The sequence below is a fragment of the Sphaeramia orbicularis genome, chromosome 2 (genome assembly GCF_902148855.1).
Source record: "Sphaeramia orbicularis chromosome 2, fSphaOr1.1, whole genome shotgun sequence".
In the NCBI taxonomy this organism is placed as follows: Eukaryota; Metazoa; Chordata; class Actinopteri; order Kurtiformes; family Apogonidae; genus Sphaeramia; species Sphaeramia orbicularis.
The window spans coordinates 3,863,981-3,883,335 of NC_043958.1; the positions used below are offsets into that span (position 1 = coordinate 3,863,981).

The 19,355-nt window shown below is 38.4% G+C and overlaps 1 protein-coding gene across 1 annotated transcript; it reads left to right on the forward strand.

Annotated features, from left to right (window-relative positions):
- The first annotated feature begins 412 nt into the window (after positions 1-412).
- On the forward strand, positions 413-16,488 carry kynu (kynureninase). The gene is made up of 14 exons (XM_030153255.1): positions 413-578; positions 4,786-4,980; positions 5,080-5,200; positions 5,272-5,354; positions 5,885-5,946; positions 6,197-6,268; positions 7,468-7,542; positions 9,743-9,889; positions 10,505-10,603; positions 10,684-10,757; positions 13,189-13,241; positions 14,242-14,327; positions 15,291-15,521; positions 15,612-16,488. The coding sequence occupies exons 2-14, from the start codon at positions 4,812-4,814 to the stop codon at positions 15,729-15,731; spliced, it is 1,392 nt and encodes a 463-aa protein (XP_030009115.1). The 5' UTR covers positions 413-578; positions 4,786-4,811; the 3' UTR covers positions 15,732-16,488.
- The last annotated feature ends 2,867 nt before the right edge of the window (positions 16,489-19,355 follow it).

Here is a 19,355-nt window from a genome sequence, read left to right on the forward strand (position 1 = left end):
AGATTAATTATAATAATGATTATGTTTATGATCTGAACCAATCATTATATTGTAGCATTTGACCGTCACACAGTGAACCTGAGGCTGTTCCTCATCTTTGTATCCTTCTCTTTTTCATTTCCTGACATTACTTTACCATCTGCACTAACAGATTCTTTCAATATTTTTATTTGTTGAATTCCCCTACTTGGATTCAGGGTAAAAAAAGATTAAAAAATACAGATTTAGAATGTCAATATTACCTAAAACTATACTATATAATTGAGTCCATTGCTTTGTTTTCATCCTAATGTGGAACTTCACACAGTGTTTTGGATTTTAACATATGAAAGTGAAGCCCCAAAAATGAGGAAGTGACCACGGTCCGCCTGCCGCACAAAAAGCACATTTAATCGCTTGCATTAGTCGGATCTCCACAGAATTAAAGGACATGCTGAGCTTTGGTTTTATGTTTGAAGTCAGTGCATGAAAACAATGATTAACCTGAGACGGCACACTGTGAGGTTAAAGAGCATATCAGCACAGGAACTGTTCAGTTGGACAGAAAGAGGAGGCTCTGCTCAGCAACCGATCCAAAAGTAAGTTACAACCCATCAAAACATTGTAACTGGTAATATGATGCATAGTTAGTGTGTAAACGGAGATTTCCCTGCAAATAACAATGTCACTCAATAGTTTGAACAGATTTGTTGTTTAATACGAGTCATATCATAGTGATTTATCTGAATCTGTTGCAGGAAAAGAGTCTTGTGGCAACCTCCAAATGATTTTTTCTCTACTTTTAACCTTCTTTAAATTATTTATAACCATTTATTGTCATATCATTCCTTGCATTTAGCATTTTTCGGTGGAAGGTTAGGTATTCTCCGGTAATTTATTGAATGATTTTGCATAGATATTCATACAGGCGTGGAGGAAATTCAAGCATCATTACATCAGATTATATATATTCAGGTAAAATGCAGTTTGTCGTCTTTTCATGGTTATCAGATATGACCCATTTGGACGTTCGGAGGCTCCGTAGTTACTGTGGCAACACTGTCATCTTCTGTGACATTGATTCACCAGTAAAACTCACGGAGTTGGATCAATGACAGTGGATGGACACACAATATCTGCTGAAAAAGTCACTCTTTCATCAGTTTTCTGTTTTAATTTAATCTTTGACTTTACTGTGAATTTTTATGAACATCTAAATTAAATATAGGAAATTAAATCTAGGAAAACACATGATTTGCGGTGAAAAATGGAAAACACTGAGGATGATATTATAATGAATGGTGATGAATCAATTAAGAAATGTTAAATAGAGAGAACAATTCATTTGGGAACTGCCAGAAAAGTAGCACTGGGTCTTTATGGGTTAATGATATACCACAGCTATCTACTGGGACTTTGATATACCACCAATATTACTTTATTGATATACCATGATCAGGATAGATTTATTGCATCTGGCTTTGCAACACCTCAAATGGAGATTTTGACATAAAACTTCCAAAGGAAAAAAGCACAGTTTCTTCAGTTTTCTCTGTTTTGATATAATAAACTCTGATTTTACTCAGAGTTTCTATGAACATGTACATGATCAGCGAATTACATATTGGAAAAGACCTGATTTTACTGAAAAATGCAGAATGTAGAGAATAATATGATAAATAGTAATGAATCACTTGGCAATGATTAAATGTAGAACTTTGTTTAGAAACCACAAAGGTAGTTGTAGGTCTGTAATGATTAACTATTGATAGAATGAGTGGTTCACAAGTTGTTTGGTTGGCAGCGTCTGCTTAGGCCGTAACCCTTTATAGGACACTCATATACTCTGAAATTCAAAATTTCAATTCAACCTTAGTGTGTATTTGGAGGACATAACAAGACTTTATTACTCTTGTGAACTAAAAAAAAAAAAAGTTATTCTGTAGAAAATCAAAGTCAATCAAGGTAAAATGTGATAGATTTGGTTTCTTACCTGTAAGTGGCAAAAAATAAAATAGAAATCCATGAAGTATATATAAAAAATAAAGGAAAAACACATGAAAGTTGAAAGGAACATGTATTTTAGAGCACGTATTTTAGAGCATCAGACCAACATAAGTGCTCACTGTCCTCACTGGAATTTAGATCTATCAAGGTAACATCAGAAAATCAACCAACCTTAATGAACGACTCCTTGCCTGATTGGCTGATCCATGAGAAAATCCAAACACCACTGGATGCAGATTACTCGACACAATCTACGTCACAGGTGTCAAACATGTGGCCTGGGGGCCAAATCCAGCCCACCAAAGGGTCCAGCCTGGCCTTTTGGATGAATTTGTGAAATGCAAAAATGACACGAAGATATTAACAATCCTTTTAGTTCAGGTTCCACATTCAGACCAATTGAATCTCAAGTGTGCAGGACCAGTAAAATACTATCATAACATAGAAATAATGACAACTCCAAATGTTTGTCTTTGTAAATGTAAATATTTTCATGTATTCACACTGAAACAAACTATAATTTTGCCAAAAAAAAAAAGTGAATAACCTGAAATGTCTCAAGAGAAGTAAGTACATTTTTAACAATATTCTGCCTGTTATTAAATGTTTTGTGTATTTGTAGAGCCACTGTGATCTGTAAGTTATAATGCACATGTGTAAATGATAAACTGAGGCATAATATTGTTAAAATTACACATTTTTTTCAGCTTGTTCATATTATTCACGTTGTTTGAGAGGATAGTTTGTAGATGCAAACATCTTCATAATGTAATTTTACTTTTCTCACTCTAAAACATGGAGAAAAGTTTGGAGTTTACACTGTTTATATATTATTCTGTTATAATTTTACAGGTTCGGCCCACTGCAGATCAAATTTAGAGAAATGTGGCCCCTGAACTAAAATGAGTTTGACACCCCTGATCTACGTCATACTCTTGGGATGTTAAACCCAAACATGAATGTACAGATAAGAGGGAAGGACTTTGCACACCGGCAGACCACCCGAATTTCCTCCCTCTCAGCTGAACTTGCTGATCTCAAAATTCTCCCCAGACCTTCAAAGAATGTCCCTGTCATAATCTGGGATCTAGCAACCCCCACTTAAACCAGTCCAGGTCCAGCCTTCCCTGTTTATGTCTGCAGGTTGGACAGACCACAGGAGGCCATGAATAAGAACAAATTAAACTGTAACAAGAACAAACTGTACCAAAATGCAACAAATTAAAAGAAGTAAGTAAAAAAAAAAAATCAACAAATATGAACAAATTAAACAGTAACGAGCAAATTGTGCAAAAAAAGACCAAAAATTGGAGAAAGTGCAACAAAATAATGTTAAAACTGTGTTTACTTAAGACATTTCAGGTTGTTCATATTTGTTCAGTTTATATTTTTTGTGAAAGGATGGCTTGTTAATGGAAACATTTTCATGTAATTTGACTTTTTTTTTTTCTTTTTCTTTTTTTTACACAATCTTGACTTTACCAAAGTCATGTGAAATGTCATCAGGTATCTTTGCTTGCTTGACATTGGAACTGAAGCTTTATTTGATGCGATAGACTTTCCTGTCAGGATACAGTCCCTTAGCTATGATGAACAAATGTCAGGACCACCAGAGAAAATCACAGGACTTCTGTTCAGCACAGTGAGTTTAGCAGCCCTGAGCTTCCTTTCATATGGGAACAGTATTTGACGTTAACATTCCCAGGTGTCATCGGCAAATTATAAGGAACAGCAAAGTGAAAATCACAGGAGTTAGGTTACCTGTTAAGTTTACGTCACCACCTGTTATGGTTGTGTGGTTTGATGTTTGATGATCATCTCAACTTCAAAGAGGAAACATCAGTGACAAGGTCATAACAGTGTCTACAGTTGATCAATGTGATTGGATGTGATTTGAGAGGTCTGCTTTAAAATATTGATACCACTCACACGATAGATCCCAAACTGTGGAGCAATGTCTTTCTTTATGTCTGTTGAGAGTAAACTGGTTTCTAAGTTGTTTAGCATTGTCCTTAACACAAGAAAACAACTGGAGATTGAATAGGTTGATCCAACGACAACTAAAATAGACTTCCTCTTGTCGTGTGGAAGATGTTTTGAATTCAACCAAAACTTTAGTTTAATAGAAAGCAATTATTTTTAACTATGTAATGTAAATGAATGGCTTAATAGGTTTATTTTGTTAATAAACACTACACAAGACACGTCACAGTAACATCATGTGACCCCTCTGAGGAAGGTTACAGGTGTAATTACAGTGATAATCCTTCTTATTGTGACTTTCTGATGGTGTATTTATGTGCTTTCTATGTTTGGCACATTTCTGGGCATCAAACTTTGAGCATGAGCCAATATCACAGTATGCATCCAAAACAATTCTTTTTCCACCTTTTTTTTAATGTTGTGTGCAGTTCTGTCTGAGACAAAAGTCCAGACAAAACACTCATGCAACCACACAGATCTTACTGCCTGCAAATGCAAAACAGTATAGCTGACAAAACATAACAAACTAGAAAAGCACTCGGAGAGCGCAGACCTCCACTAAGGCAGATCAGTGCCCCCCCCCCCCCCCAAAAAAAAATTTAAATCATTTGTTCCTCGTGCCAGTATCAACATTTCCTGAAATTTTAATCCAAATCCATCCATAACTTTTTGAGTTATCTTGCACATGGAGGGACAGGCAGACAGACAGGCAAAAACATAACCTCCTTGGTGGAGGTAATCAATAAAAAGCACATAAGTCATCAAACATCATGACCAGCCAATCTCTCATAAGTCATGGATCTCCATTCTCTGCAGGCCAGTATCTCCAAAGTCCCTCAGCAATGGACCAGTTTGCTGGTTTAACTCCAAAACAAGCCGTGGAGCAGATCGCTGCCCTGTTGGGATGCAGTCCCACCTCTGCTGAAGTGGCTTCGTACCTCGACACACACGACCAACTAAGTCATCTGAGGGAGGAATTTCTGTTTCCCAAAAATGCCGAATTGCCTCCTTGTGAGTAAACAAAATACCGCAACATAATGGTGGATGGACTGGACAATATATGCTCCAGTTGTGTAAATAAAATAATCACCTTGTCGTTGTTGTCTGTAGCTGATCTGTCACTTATCGACGGCTCCAAGGAGTGCATCTACCTGGTGGGAAACTCACTGGGGCTCCAGCCCAAAATGGCCAGGAAATACCTGGAAGAGGAGCTTGACAAGTGGGCCAAAACGTAAGTATACTCTGTAGTTCCATATTCAGCAAAAACGTTTGAGTTTCCTTGTTTAAAATGATCTTTTACAGGGGAGTTCACGGCCACACGGAAGGATCTCGACCTTGGGCGTGGGCAGAAAACAACATAGAAGAACTAATGGCCAATGTTGTTGGTGAGACTGTGAATCATATGCATTTATTATTTGATATTTGGTTTGAAACTCTGTCAAACTAATTCCTTGAATATCTACTTAAAGCTGTCTCCAAAAGTGACTCAATCCTCATAGACCTCCATGTTTACAGGCTTTGGAATAGTTCATTTCTACCACAACTTTAGATTACATTACAAAGTATAATGTTCCAGTTGCAGCACAAGACAAAAAGGAAAGAAAATAGCAACAACAATAGCTATAAAAGACCAAAAAAAAGTAGTGATAAACAAGCAACTGCACATTAAAAACTACCAGTGGAAATAAATACACACAAAATACTAATACACAAAAACTAACAAGGACATATTAAAAAATAGAATATTATTGCCATAAATATAACTTTTAAGATGTATAAGTTATCAAAATAAAGCTCATTTGTGTTATAAGCAGATATCGGTCCTTGAAAATGTTCTTAGAAAACACAATTCAAGTCAAAGTCTGATGTATGAAATGTGATTACAGCTCATTTGGTTTTGCCGTGTTTGTATCAGGAGCAAAAACTGAGGAGGTGGCACTGATGAACGGTCTGACAGTGAATTTACACCTTCTGATGGTATGATTGACTTCTGTTTTCTGTCTAATATCTAACTGTTGTCTGTAAAGTTGGAATATTTGTCATTTTTAGACGTGTTCCTCTTTTTATTCTTATTTAATCACCTGTGACCTGGTGTAATGATCACATACTGAGTCTGAGTTTCACTTTTTGAAAAAGAATAATCACACTGTCGCAATCATACTGCAAAACAAGTGACATTTTGCACACCTCACTGCTAAAAGTAAAAACCTGTGTAATTGTTTTGCAGCTGTCTTTCTACAAACCAACAGCGACGCGCCACAAAATCCTTCTAGAAGACAAAGCCTTTCCTTCAGATCATGTGAGTAAATTCACACTGACAGAAATGAGGTCAAAGGTCACACATAAAAGCGGGTTTTTACACGACTTTTTCCAGTTAAAACACATTTTTCTGCATTGAACTGTTACATGAAGAGAAGCTGGACTTTGAGCGAAAAGGTTAAGATCATCTTCCAGCTTCTGTTACAGAGGTGGTAAAGGGAAAGTTACAGGTTACCTTTGTTTTCCAGGAGTGTATGTGTGTTCTCCAGTACCAATGTTCCCTGGTACCTATGTTTCCCAGGAGCGTATGTGAGATCTTCAGTACCAGTGTTCCCTGGTACCTATGTTTCCCAGGAGTGTATGTGTGTTCCCCAGTACCAATGTTCCCTGGTACCTATGTTTCCCAGGAGCGTATGTGAGATCCTCAGTACCAGTGTTCCCTGTTACCTATGTTTCCCAGGAGCGTATGTGTGTTCTTCAGTACCAATGTTCCCTGGTACCTACGAGGGCCGTTCAATAAGTTCATGGCCTCACCCAGAACAGAACAACACAGACTGATAATTTATATTTTATTTTTCAACATAATCTCCATTTACAGCAATGCACTTGGTCCATCGATGTTCAAGCATCACTATCCCATCACGAAAGAATGTAACATCCTGTATTATAACAACAAGTATTTCTGGGTGAGGCCATGAACTTATTGAACAGCCCTCATATGTTTCCCAGGAGTGTATGTGAGATCCTCTGTACCAGTGTTCCCTGGTACATGTGTTTCCCGGGAGCGTATGTGTGTTTCCCCAGTACCAGTGTTCCCTGGTACCTATGCTTTCTCAGGAGCGTATGTGTGTTCCCCAGTACCAATGTTCCCTGGTACCTGTGTTTCCCAGGAACGTATGTGTGTTCCCCAGTACCAATGTTCCCTGGTACCTATGTTTCCTGGGAGCGTATGTGTGTTCCCCAGTACCAATGTTCCCTGGTACCTATGTTCTCCAGTACCTATGTTCCTCAGTACCTATGTAAACCCTAGCCCTTCATATGGAACTACATTCCTGTCATGTATGTTGGACTGGGGAATGTAGGTACCAGGGAACGCAGGTACTGGAGAACATAGGGCTGACTCCCAAAGGGAAAGTGTAGTTTGGAAATCTAAGAAATCAAACATGTGCAGACTTGGTGTTTTCTTTGGCGTCTCTGAATGTTTCATCTATATGAAGTCTTTGTCTTGTATGTCCTCAGTACGCTGTCGAGTCTCAGATCCGTCTACGAGGATTCGACCCTGAACAGAGTATGATGCTGCTGTCGCCCAGACCGGTGAGTCTGATATCCCTGAGTCCAAGGGGAGATGAGGACAGTTTATTTATTCCAAGTAAATGTACTAAATGAACTTCTGTCACATCTCTGGAATTTTCTGTTTGCTGAATTCTGAAGTTTAATTCTGTTTTTGTTGTAAATTGTTAAGAAGGAAAACACAGACTCAAGAATTTGCTCATCCAGGGATATCTCTCCCCCTCCTTTATTTGACACTGGGTTTTACACAGGAGAGTTATACAACATCTGCACCATAAAAGGAATCTGACCATTCACTATGTGCATGATATGCTGATAAAGCACTTTGTGACTCTGTCTGTGAAAAGTGCTCTATAAATAAAATTTACTTACCTTTGCCAAATATGATGATACCAGATTAATGACTTTGTTTTGACCATAGTTTGGTGAGAATTTACTTTCGTCCTTATCGTCAAGCTGACCTGACACACACACCACTTTACCAGAAATTGCTCAATCTCAGGAAACAGACACACACACACACACACACACTCTTAAGGCTTATCAAAACATTACATGTGACACTGGACAGATGGTAGAACTGATACTAACAGAGAGGAAAATGAGAATTACAATATTAAAGTATTCTTTTTACCTTTAAATACCTATTTTAAATACCACATTTTTGAGTTGAAATAGTCAACGTTATCTACTGCACATAATCAAAGAACCAAGCGAAGTGAACAGAAACATGTAGAAATAGGCTCTTTATAATGAACAGATGTAAATGTGTCGCACCTTTCGTAGACATCTTAGTTACATATAAATTGTGTTTCTTTGATAAAGTGAAGTTATAAAATAATTCCAAAAAGCACATACTGGTGGCTCCCTTATTTTTGACCACGGGAGGAGGGGTGATGACATGAAATGGTTCATAGCACCTAAATAACCCAAAACATATATTGATGGCTTTTTGAGTATTTAAACAGTTTTTAAGAAAATAAAAAAAATTGGACCAAAATGTCATTTTTCAGAGCCTTATGAAGGATTTTTTAATTCTAGTGTTAAATGAAGAAATTTGACCAAGCTCATACCACCTTACATATTGTACTTTTAACTGTTTGCAGCAAAGTTTCACCTTTTACGTGGTTTTGCTCATATTTGTTTAGGTCATTCACTTTTTATTATGAAAGGATAGTTTGTTAAAATACATACTGAGTCTGACACCCTTGATTGTTAATGTGTTCAGTGTAACTTTTACACATTTTGGGCTGGGCTAGATGTTCGGCATCCGGAAACAAAACACTAACCCTAAACAAAAGTAGGCTGAAAAGTTTGTATAAAATCCACTCTTCTGTCAGATTGCACAGTCACTAGGATAACAAGGATCACACATGTGGATGATGACAGGACATGAAAGCAGCACAGTCCTATGGCTTAAGCTTTGTTGAGTCTCATTCTATTAGGGATGCACCGATACCGATATGAGTAGTGTTAGTGGGGAGTGTGAAGAGTGTGGAGATTTTTCAAAATAAATGACGGTGATAAAAGTAACGCTGACTGCAAGTAACGTTAAAGACACAGATGCAGCGTTCTGTCCATCCTCTGCGTACATTCAATCTGTTTACCAGGTGCTCGTGGATGCGTAAACAGAATGAGAATACCACCAGGAGTACGGAGCAGTGCAGACTGCTGCCAACAGAGGTGAAAACGAAACTTATTGCTCATTTCTCTTTTCTCTACCTGCTGAAGCTTTTAAACCTTACCAGTGAAAACGCTGCAATATTAGTATCACATTAGTGTTGCCTTTCTTGTCTCCATGTTTGTTATTGCTGACTTTCTTTTTGGCAAAAAACTTTCCTCTTATTTGTCCAGTATGGCTAATTCAGAGCAGCGCCCCCTGGTGGATTTAGAAACGCTCATTCCAACAGATTAAATGTCAGTAGCAGCACTTCGTTCCAGTCAGACTAATGACAACGACAATAAAGCACATTTACAAAAGGAACTAACAACTGGATTATTAAGTACTCGTATCGGTACTTGGTATCGGCAAGTACTCAAATGTAAGTAGTTGTACTGTACTTGTACTCGGTCTGCAAAAAAGTGGTATCGGTGCATCCCTACATTCTATACATGTGCAAAACGTTACACATAGAACCTGTAAATGTGAGTCAACTGGACCCAGACCAGGAGGGGGTCCAGAGTCAGTGGGGGCTCCTTAGTGATTGTGTATCTGTCCACTCAGGGGGAGGACACCCTGAGGACAGAGGACATCCTAGAGGCCATCGAGAAGGAGGGGGAGTCCATCGCCGTGGTGATGTTCAGTGGAGTCCAGTACTACACAGGTCAGCTGTTCGACATGGCTGCCATCACTGAGGCTGGACAGAGGAAGGTACGGTGAACCACTTACCCAATGCTCCGTTCACAATTCAGATTTTTTGTATGTAGTTATACCCCTGCCCCTCTGGGTATGTACAGATATACCAGGAATTCCATTCCATTCCATTCCATGGTCATTGCAGTGCACAGTTTGATGGCTGGATTTTTGTTTGTTTGTTTGTTGTACAATACAAATTTGCTGCAATTGATTTTTTGTGCACAGTTCTTTTCACATGTTTTTTACTACAAGGAGAGGAGAGGTGTGAAAGTGGTCAAACCTCAGATTTGTGTTGTATTGATAAAAGATCAGATATATGGTTAAAAAAAAATTGATTTGAGTATGTGCAGTGTAAATGTAGCGTTAGTTACCCTCAGGTGTTGGTTCAGGTTGTCTAACTGTACTTTAAGTGTGTATGTAAAGGAAGTACTGACCTCGACCTCCTGACCTTTAACCTCTGTTAGATAAAAGAAGAAATTGTGTTTTTGCTTTCAAGTGGAGATTGCTGATGTGACTATCGCACATAAAATAGATAGAAACTTGACCAGGCTAAATGGTCAGTATTAATGGTCAACAATAGATGGAGATGGTTTTATTGATGCTGCTAAATTATTTGTGTGTGTGTTGCAGGGCTGTTATGTGGGTTTCGACTGTGCTCATGCGGCCGGTAATGCTGAGCTGAAGCTGCACGACTGGGGGGTGGACTTTGCCTGCTGGTGCTCGTACAAGGTCAGATGTTCAGGCTGTAGAATGTGAATATGATGTGAATGTGAATATGGGCGTGAATGATGTTTGTGTTCTGTTTCCAGTATTTAAACTCCGGTGCTGGTGGACTGGCTGGGGCTTTTATTCATGAGAAACATAACCACACCATCGAACCGGCGTAAGTCATCACATGACCAGCAGTTTGTTCATACACAGTACAGGCCAAAAGTTTGGACACACCTTCTCATTCTTTGCATTTTCTTTATTTTCATGACTATTTACATTGTAGATTCTCACTGAAGGCATCAAAACTATGAATGAACACATGTGGAATTATGTACTTAACAAAAAAGTGTGAAATAACTGAAAACATCTCTTATATTCTAGTTTCTTCAAAGTAGCCACCCTTAGCTCTGATGACTGTTTTGCACACTCTTGCCATTCTCTTGATGAGCTTCAAGAGGTAGTCACCTGAAATGGTTTCCTAACAGTCTTGAAGAAGTTCCCACAGATGCTTAGCACTTGTTGGCCCTTTTGCCTTCACTCTGCGGTCCAGCTCACCCCAAACCATCTCGATCGGGTTCAGGTCCGGTGACTGTGGAGGCCAGGTCATCTGGCGCAGCACTCCATCACTCTCCTTCTTGGTCAAATATCCCTCACACAGCCTGGAGGTGTGTTTGGGGTCATTGTCCTGTTGAAACATAAATGATGGTCCAACTAAACGCACACCGGATGGAATGGCATGTCACTTCAGGATGCTGTGGTAGCCATGCTGATTCAGGTTGCCTTCAATCTTGAATAAATCCCCAACAGCGTCACCAGCAAAGCACCCCCACACCATCACACCTTCCCCTCCATGCTTCACGGTGGGAACCAGGCATGTAGCATCCATCCGTTCACCTTTTCTGCGTAGCACAAAGACACGGCGGTTGGATCCAAAGATCTCAAATTTGGACTCATCAGACCAAAGCACAGATTTCCACTGGTCTAATGTCCATTCCTTGAGTTTCTTGGCCCAAATAAAACTCTTCTGTTTGTTGCCTCTCCTGAGCAGTGGTTTCCTAGCAGCTATTTGACCATGAAGGCCTGATTCACGCAGTCTCCTCTTAACAGTTGTTGTAGAGATGTGTCTGCTGCTAGAGCTCTGTGTGGTATTCATCTGGTCTCTAATCTGAGCTGCTGTTAATTTGCGATTTCTGAGGCTGGTGACTCAGATGAACTTATCTTCAGCATCAGAGGTGACTCTTGGTCTTCCTTTCCTGGGGTGGTCCTCATGTGAGCCAGTTTCGTTGTAGCGCTTGATGGTTTTTGCGACTGCACTTGGGGACACATTCAAAGTTTTTGAAATTTTCTAGACTGACTGACCTTCATTTCTTAAAGTAATGATGGCCACTCGTTTGTCTTTACTTAGCTGATTGGTTCTCGCCATAATATGCATTCTAACAGTTGTCCAATAGGGCTGTCAGCTGTGCATCAACCTGACTTCTGCACAACACAACTGATGGTCCCAACCCCATCAATAAGGCAAGAAATTCCACTAAGTAACCCTGACAAGGCACAGCTATGAAGTGAAAACCATTTCAGGTGACTACCTCTGGAAGCTCATCAAGAGAATGCCAAGGGTGTGCAAGGCAGCCATCAGAGCTAAGGGTGGCTACTTTGAAGAAACTAGAATATAAGAGATGTTTTCAGTTATTTCACACTTTTTTGTTAAGTACATAATTCCACATGTGTTCATTCATAGTTTTGATGCCTTCAGTGAGAATCTACAATGTAAATAGTCATGAAAATAAAGAAAATGTGAAGAATGAGAAGGTGTGTCCAAACTTTTGGCCTGTACTGTAGTTCAGTGGTTCTTGTGCTGCCTTCATGTGCTATCGGGGTGATTAGCTTTCTATGTGTGAATTTGAAATTACATTGCATTCATGTGCTTATGTTGTTGTAGTGAAATGCATAATGGCAGACACATAATTTATGTTGACCTACTACTTGATTAAAACATTCATTTGAGTTCAGGTTCATCAATCTCAAGTGGGATGGATGGATCAGTAAAATATCTTTATAATAAACTGTCAATTATTTTTGCCATTGCTTTAGTGTAAAAAATATGTAATTACATGAAAATTTCTACATATAAACAAATATGAATAGCCTGAAAAATGCAGTGTTACCAACCTACATGTGACGTGGAAAAAAAAACAAAAAACAAAACTAAAAACATCTAGGATAAACACAGATAGTTTGACATTGAATCTGCTAAAAAAAGATAGAATTCTCTGATTCCATCTTCTTAGAAGTGAATATTTTGTGGTTTCCTCCCCCTCCCCACAGAATACACTCCATCAGTACAATAGATTGTCTTCATTATTTACAGAAGTAGGAGTAGCACACATTACATTAAAACAACACAGAATCAATTGAAGTTTTTGATGGTTATTAACTAGAATTAAGTTTTTTTTTTTTTCTGCCCTGCAAAATTACAAAATATTCAAGTTAATTGAAATATTCACAACATGCCCAAATTAAACGTGTGTGTGTGTGTGTGTGTGAATCATCATCATGGTCATCATTCTGATGTGATTTTAAGTTTATTCTTTCTCGTCTTCCAGGCTGATGGGATGGTGGGGACACGACCTAAAAAGTCGCTTTCAGATGAATAATGGTGAGAGTCTACTTCAGACATTAACTATGCTAAATTTGATAGACTTTATAAGCTCATGTGAATGTGTGCTCATGTGCAGACACTGTTTTGAGTTAGATCTGGTAGCTCTGAGACAAACATTCCTTTTGAATCAAACATATTCTCTCATTAATTCTCAGAATGTCACATTTTGGCCCAAGAAAGAAATGACAACCAACTAACACTTCTGAGTGAATTTTTCTTTATTAGTGAGGCAAATTTAGTAAAGTTTGACTACTTTTATCAGTGTAATCAAAATCAATCAATAGTCCCAGAGAGAAATTGTGTTACAGTTGCTCTGTGCAAGTATAACAAAAGGAAGTATCAATACAATTAAATATTAATCAAAATAATTTATTCACATTTATATTGTTTTTTTCACATCAAGCTGAGAAGATGATGTGGAGTCATTCTTTTTTTGTAGGTCATTACGCTATTATTATTTTACTTGAGATCATATTAATCAGTATGTGGAACCTGAACTAAAATGAGTTCGACAGCTTTGTAGAATTTTTGTACTTTGCAAATGCTGGATTAGAACTGGATTGGCATGTTTGAGACCCTTGTTATTGGTCATATACACTGTAATATGTTGTTGTATGCTGCCATCTTGTGGTGTAATTTGATATTGCACACAGTACACCAACAGTGAGTGTTTGAAATCCTCATTGGCTTTGGGTTCAAAGTAGTGCTGCATCTGAGTAATATAATCAATATCAGTGTAACTGCAGATTATCATATAAAGCAGTGACTAAACTTTAGTAAGAGTAACTTTTTGTGTTTTAGTTCCAGACCTAAATATGATTCAGTCACATGGTCATATGTTGAGAAAGAAAAACCTGTGAATGTATTGTAATATTGTACTGCAATGGCAATAATATATAAATACATATTAATATATGGACTGACTAGAGTTAATGTATTAATTCAGTGTTTGTCATTAAGAATTTTGTACTAATTGTAATGACTGTTGTGTTTTCAGTGATGCAGCTGCAGCCTGGAGTGAACGGTTTCAGACTGTCCAACCAGCCCATCCTGCTGGTCTGCCCCCTACAGGCCAGTCTGGAGGTACTGCACCTGTGCACCCACTTACAGACACTTACACAATTAGATCAGACATTTTTGTGTGTGGGAATTTTAATATTGATGTGTCAAATCAAACAGAATAACAACAAGCAGAATAGTACAGATGAATTTATCAATACATTATAGTTGAAGTCAAACAAAAAAATAAACTGTACAGAGATTTCAGAACAGAAGTAAATATATATACATAAAAAATATGAAAATAAGTTAATGTGTATAGATCTGTGTATGAATAAGTATTGACATGTGTTCATATTATATTTGCTCATCATAACTATCAGTCCTATAATAGTAAATGGTATAGATGTGCTATGTGTTATATGTCTTATGTTAAAGTGTTTTGTTTTTCTTCTGTTACATCAATCGGTCACTCAAACTAAACTGAAAGACAGAGTGAAAGACTGACTAAAATTAGAAAATAAACATACAAACTTTGAAGTGAAAGTTTTAGTTCTGTTTAAGTTCAGACCAGTAGGATGTAAAGTGGGTCAGACCAGTGAACATATATATATGTTGGAAAATAATGGGTATAATATCTGAAACATCTGCTGTTAATATCTTCAGTGTAACGTCACATATATAATTTTGTTACAAGTATGTTTACTAATTATTTATGAGTAATTGTGATTACTTATACTTACATTACTATAACTTCTGTATTGTTAAAACTATTGTTATACTTTATAGTTGTTTCTATGTCCTCCTGAGACCCAGCATTGTGTTTTTGTCCTCTGTAGGGGACAAAAGTATGACTGGGAAAACTGTTGTCCATTACAAGGGACATAAAGAATTCCAAATTGCATAATTGGATAATGCAGTTTCCAATCCAGACAGTTGTGTAATGTGTAAAACAGCTCAAACTTCATCCAACGGCCTTTGACTCCTTCAGTTTGAGAGCTGACCCAGACTACATCCAGTCCTGTTTTGTTTCCTCTGCTCCTCCAGGTGTTCAACAGGGCAGGTATGGCGGCTCTGCGCAGGAAGTCCCTCCTCCTGACGGGATACCTGGAGTACCTGATCCAGTGGTTCTACAGGAAGGATCCGGCCTGCCCCCACAAACCCCACGTACGCATCATCACGCCCTCTGACCCCCGGCAGAGGGGCTGTCAGCTGTCCTTCTGCTTCTCCGTCCCCATCGGGAAGGTTTTCCAGGAGCTGGAAAAGAGAGGAGTGGCTGTGAGTCCAACTAATATGTCTCCATACTGCTAATGTTTTTTCTTTTCCTCCCTTTAATGGTTTCTTTAACTGTCTTGTTTGTGTTTTCAGTGTGACATGAGGGAACCCAGTGTTCTGCGAGTTGCTCCAGTTCCACTCTACAACTCCTTCAGTGATGTTCACCGCTTCGTAGAAACCCTGGGATGTGCTCTGAACGCCACTCAACAATAACATCACCATGAACTATGGACACTGTCAGCCCACTGCAGTTCAGTCACCTGCTGCTGTTCAGGAATGATGAAGGTCACCACTAATGTTCAAGGTCAACAAATACACTACTCAATAAAAGTTAAGGACCACTTTTTAATTTGTGTATAAGTTTTTTATATGAGGTATTCTACTTCTGGAAATGCCCCAATACAACTGTCCTGAATGTCCTCAAACACACTGTAATCAATATCACACATGATTGGATTCAATTGTTGCATAATGTCTCTGGCATCATTGCACATCCTGAGAACTGGGCCTATAGGGGTATCAGCTGACTACGTGAAGTGGTACAAAAAGTGGGTGCAAAAGCATTTTCCGTCTTTAGGTCTCCACAATCAGACAACTTGGTGACAACAGCAATGCCAAGACGCCACCTGAGTGAACCAGAAGTTGCCAGAGCCCTAGGGATGCTGGAAGCGGGCCTCAGTCAGCGAAGAGTAGCCGAAATGATGGGTGTGTCTCACAGTGTCATCAGCAGATCAAACCAAAGACACCGAGAGACAGGGCTATACTCCGAGAGACCCTGCAGTGGCCGACCAGTTGCAACAACCCCTAGAGATGATTTCTACTTGACAAATCTCAGCCTCCGCATCCGCTTTCACAGTGCACGCCGCCTCAATAATGACTTCAGTGCAGCTACTGGAGTGATTGTTTCCACTCAAACAATCCGTAACCGACTTCAGCGAGCCAATATGCATGCCAGAAGGCCAGCTCAGTGTGTCCCACTCACCCCTGCTCCCCCATGGACCACGCAGAGACGAGTACGGTTGCCATAGGCGATGCCTCCCCACACCATGATGCTGCCTCCTCCATAACGGTCATGTTCTGCAATACAGGACACACTGAGCTGGCCTTCTGGCATGCATATTAATGTGCTGCTGAGGACTTGGACTAGTAACTAGTTGTTGTGTCTTAAGTGTTTAGACATTTTATTTGTTGCGTATCAGTGTTTATATTTTTCCCCGTGTCAATTTTGTGATGGACTTTGTGGTGGGAAAAGGCCCTGAATGCAGAATGAATGTCCTTCACTGACTTATACTGTTTGATTTTTGACTAAATAATGCAACAATTATTCAGAACATTTCATTATGGTTCAATCGGTAATACTAATCAAAATATATTCAACCATGAATCTACCTTTAAATCTGCTCCATGGCTCTATAAATTATGCTATGATGGTACATCAGCAGTCATTTAGACTCAACAGTGGCTTTCTGGTGTGCAGCTGATCCCAAAGAACACGTTCTGGTGTCCTATCTGTTTCGGCCACTTTGGATTTATTTTTAAAAATGGGTGTGTCTGCTTCAGTAAAATGCATAATGAAATGTTTTTCAGTATGTTGGATTTTAAAAGAGCCGCTGCAACAGTTTTACAAATCTGTGAGGGTTTTTTTTTTTTTTTTTTTTTTGAGGAAAATATCCCCAATGATGTCATTGTGAACTGCTGAGAGAAGGTGCTTGAAAGATGCAGGAGAATCATGGGAAATGTAGGATGTGGCATCTGAACACCTTTCTTATTCTGTCTGTGGGAAATGCAATACAGTGTTGCTGGAGTTCTCTTTGACCTGGATTCATTTGATCTCTGAATGTCTTCTTGGTGAAGCTGTGGGAGGAAACCCACGGTGTATATGTTCAGTGTATGTTTCAGCGCAGATAGTGGCTTCACATGCTCTGGGTTTGGGTCCAACTGTCATTGTGTAATCCTTTCTATCATAAACTGGTTATATGATGTAGATTGTGCTGCTCAGTGTCTCCACAGATGATTTGTTTTACTATTACTATTACTATTGTAATGTTGTCAGTGGTCTCCTGGTGTCGACGTTTCATTTGTGATTTCTGTTCAAACCATTATTAACATCATTAATGTGTCAGTGTCAGCTTCTTTGGACTCATCACCAGTCTATATTTCTGTCTGTGTATAAAATGACATATCTGGGGCTCTATCAAGTCATACATAACAGAGAAATGAGAGAAAGAAGTCATCCAGCTGATCAGACTGGAACAAAAACAGTGTACAGTGTAATCCCAATTATTTATTGACATGTTTATATGTAACATCAGATGATACTGATTCTATCCTGTTAAAGTCTATGATGGTGAGTCACAGCCAGGACTGAAATGTGCCATAATTCACACCAACACACTGAGTGTTTTGTCGGCTGCTTCTCTCTGTTTTAAAATATCAGTGCCATATTCCTCTTTGGTTCTATATTGGCATTCACTCAGTCAGAGAACTGTTGAATCAGGGTTCCCTTTAAATGTAAATGCCTCTGTCAAATACTGTCTTTGTGCAAAGTTAAGCAGCAGTTTATCAGATTATTTCTGAAATATCCAAAGTAGAGGATATTGTTTAGAGTGTTCTTCATCCATTTCATGTCACTGTACAAAAAGAAATAAATTCTTATGACATAAATACACGTCTTGTGTACGTCGTGTTGTTATTTCGAGGGTGTCTGTTATTAAGCTGACTAAAAAGGTCTTCCTAAAATAATTGCCAGTCAGATTTTTCAGGGAACAAAAATATTGAACCAGAAATTGAGTATTTGATGATTTAGGAAAAAAAACTTAGGCAGTTATTTTAGGAAGGTTATGATACCCATGTACATACATACATACATACATACATACATACATAAACATATACATACACCCTAAATTCCATTGAAGTTGGAACATTATAAAACAGAATGCAGTGAAGAAAAGTGGTTGTATGATGGTGTTTCAATGTTCACTACAGAGTCTCTGAACTTCCAAAAATCAACACATTTGATGCCAAAGAAAAGTGCATTTTACCTGAATTATTACAGTTTTTATTATTTAGATCAGTAGATGGTTGTGGTCTTTGAGCTTATCATTTTAAGTATTATTATTTCTATATTTCTTTAGGTTACATGTTGCCTTTGAATTCTCAGCCCATTGCATTGCTTCATAGAATCCATAAAGACCTAGTCCTACTTTTGTGGCAGTTCCTAATGGATATTTTCTCTCTATTTAACCATTCTGAAGTGATTTACCACCATTTATTGTAATGTTATCTTCTGTGTTTTGCTTTTTTTTTTTTTTTTTTTTTTTTTTTTGGGGTGGGGGTGGGGGGTTTGGTTAAAAAAGCAAAAATACAGAAGATAATATTACAATAAATAGTGGTAAATCACTTAAGAAAGATTGTTTTGAATGATACGATAAAATATTCTTTTGCAAAGACTGTGTGTGGTAGGGGGCAGGTCTTTTATGACCTCTGGTGGTTGTAACCAGGTCGATTCTACCTACACTGTTTCCTGTAGACATATTTGAACACAAAAGTGTCATTTTTCATGTGAATCAGTTATGGCATTGACACTTTTCCTCATGATGCGTAATGCACTCAAATTTCAATATTATGAATCCTGTCGTGTTTTATGTTTTATGTTCATCTTACTCATGCATATTGTTGCTGTCGGGCAGAAACCTTGTAAGTCCATTTTTGGTCATTTGTTGTTGTCATAAAATGATTCTATTGGTCAGTCTTCACACTGGCCTGACAGTTTTAGAAATATTTAACCAATGAAAAGTGTTGAAAACAGCTTCCATGAGAATATACATCATTTTC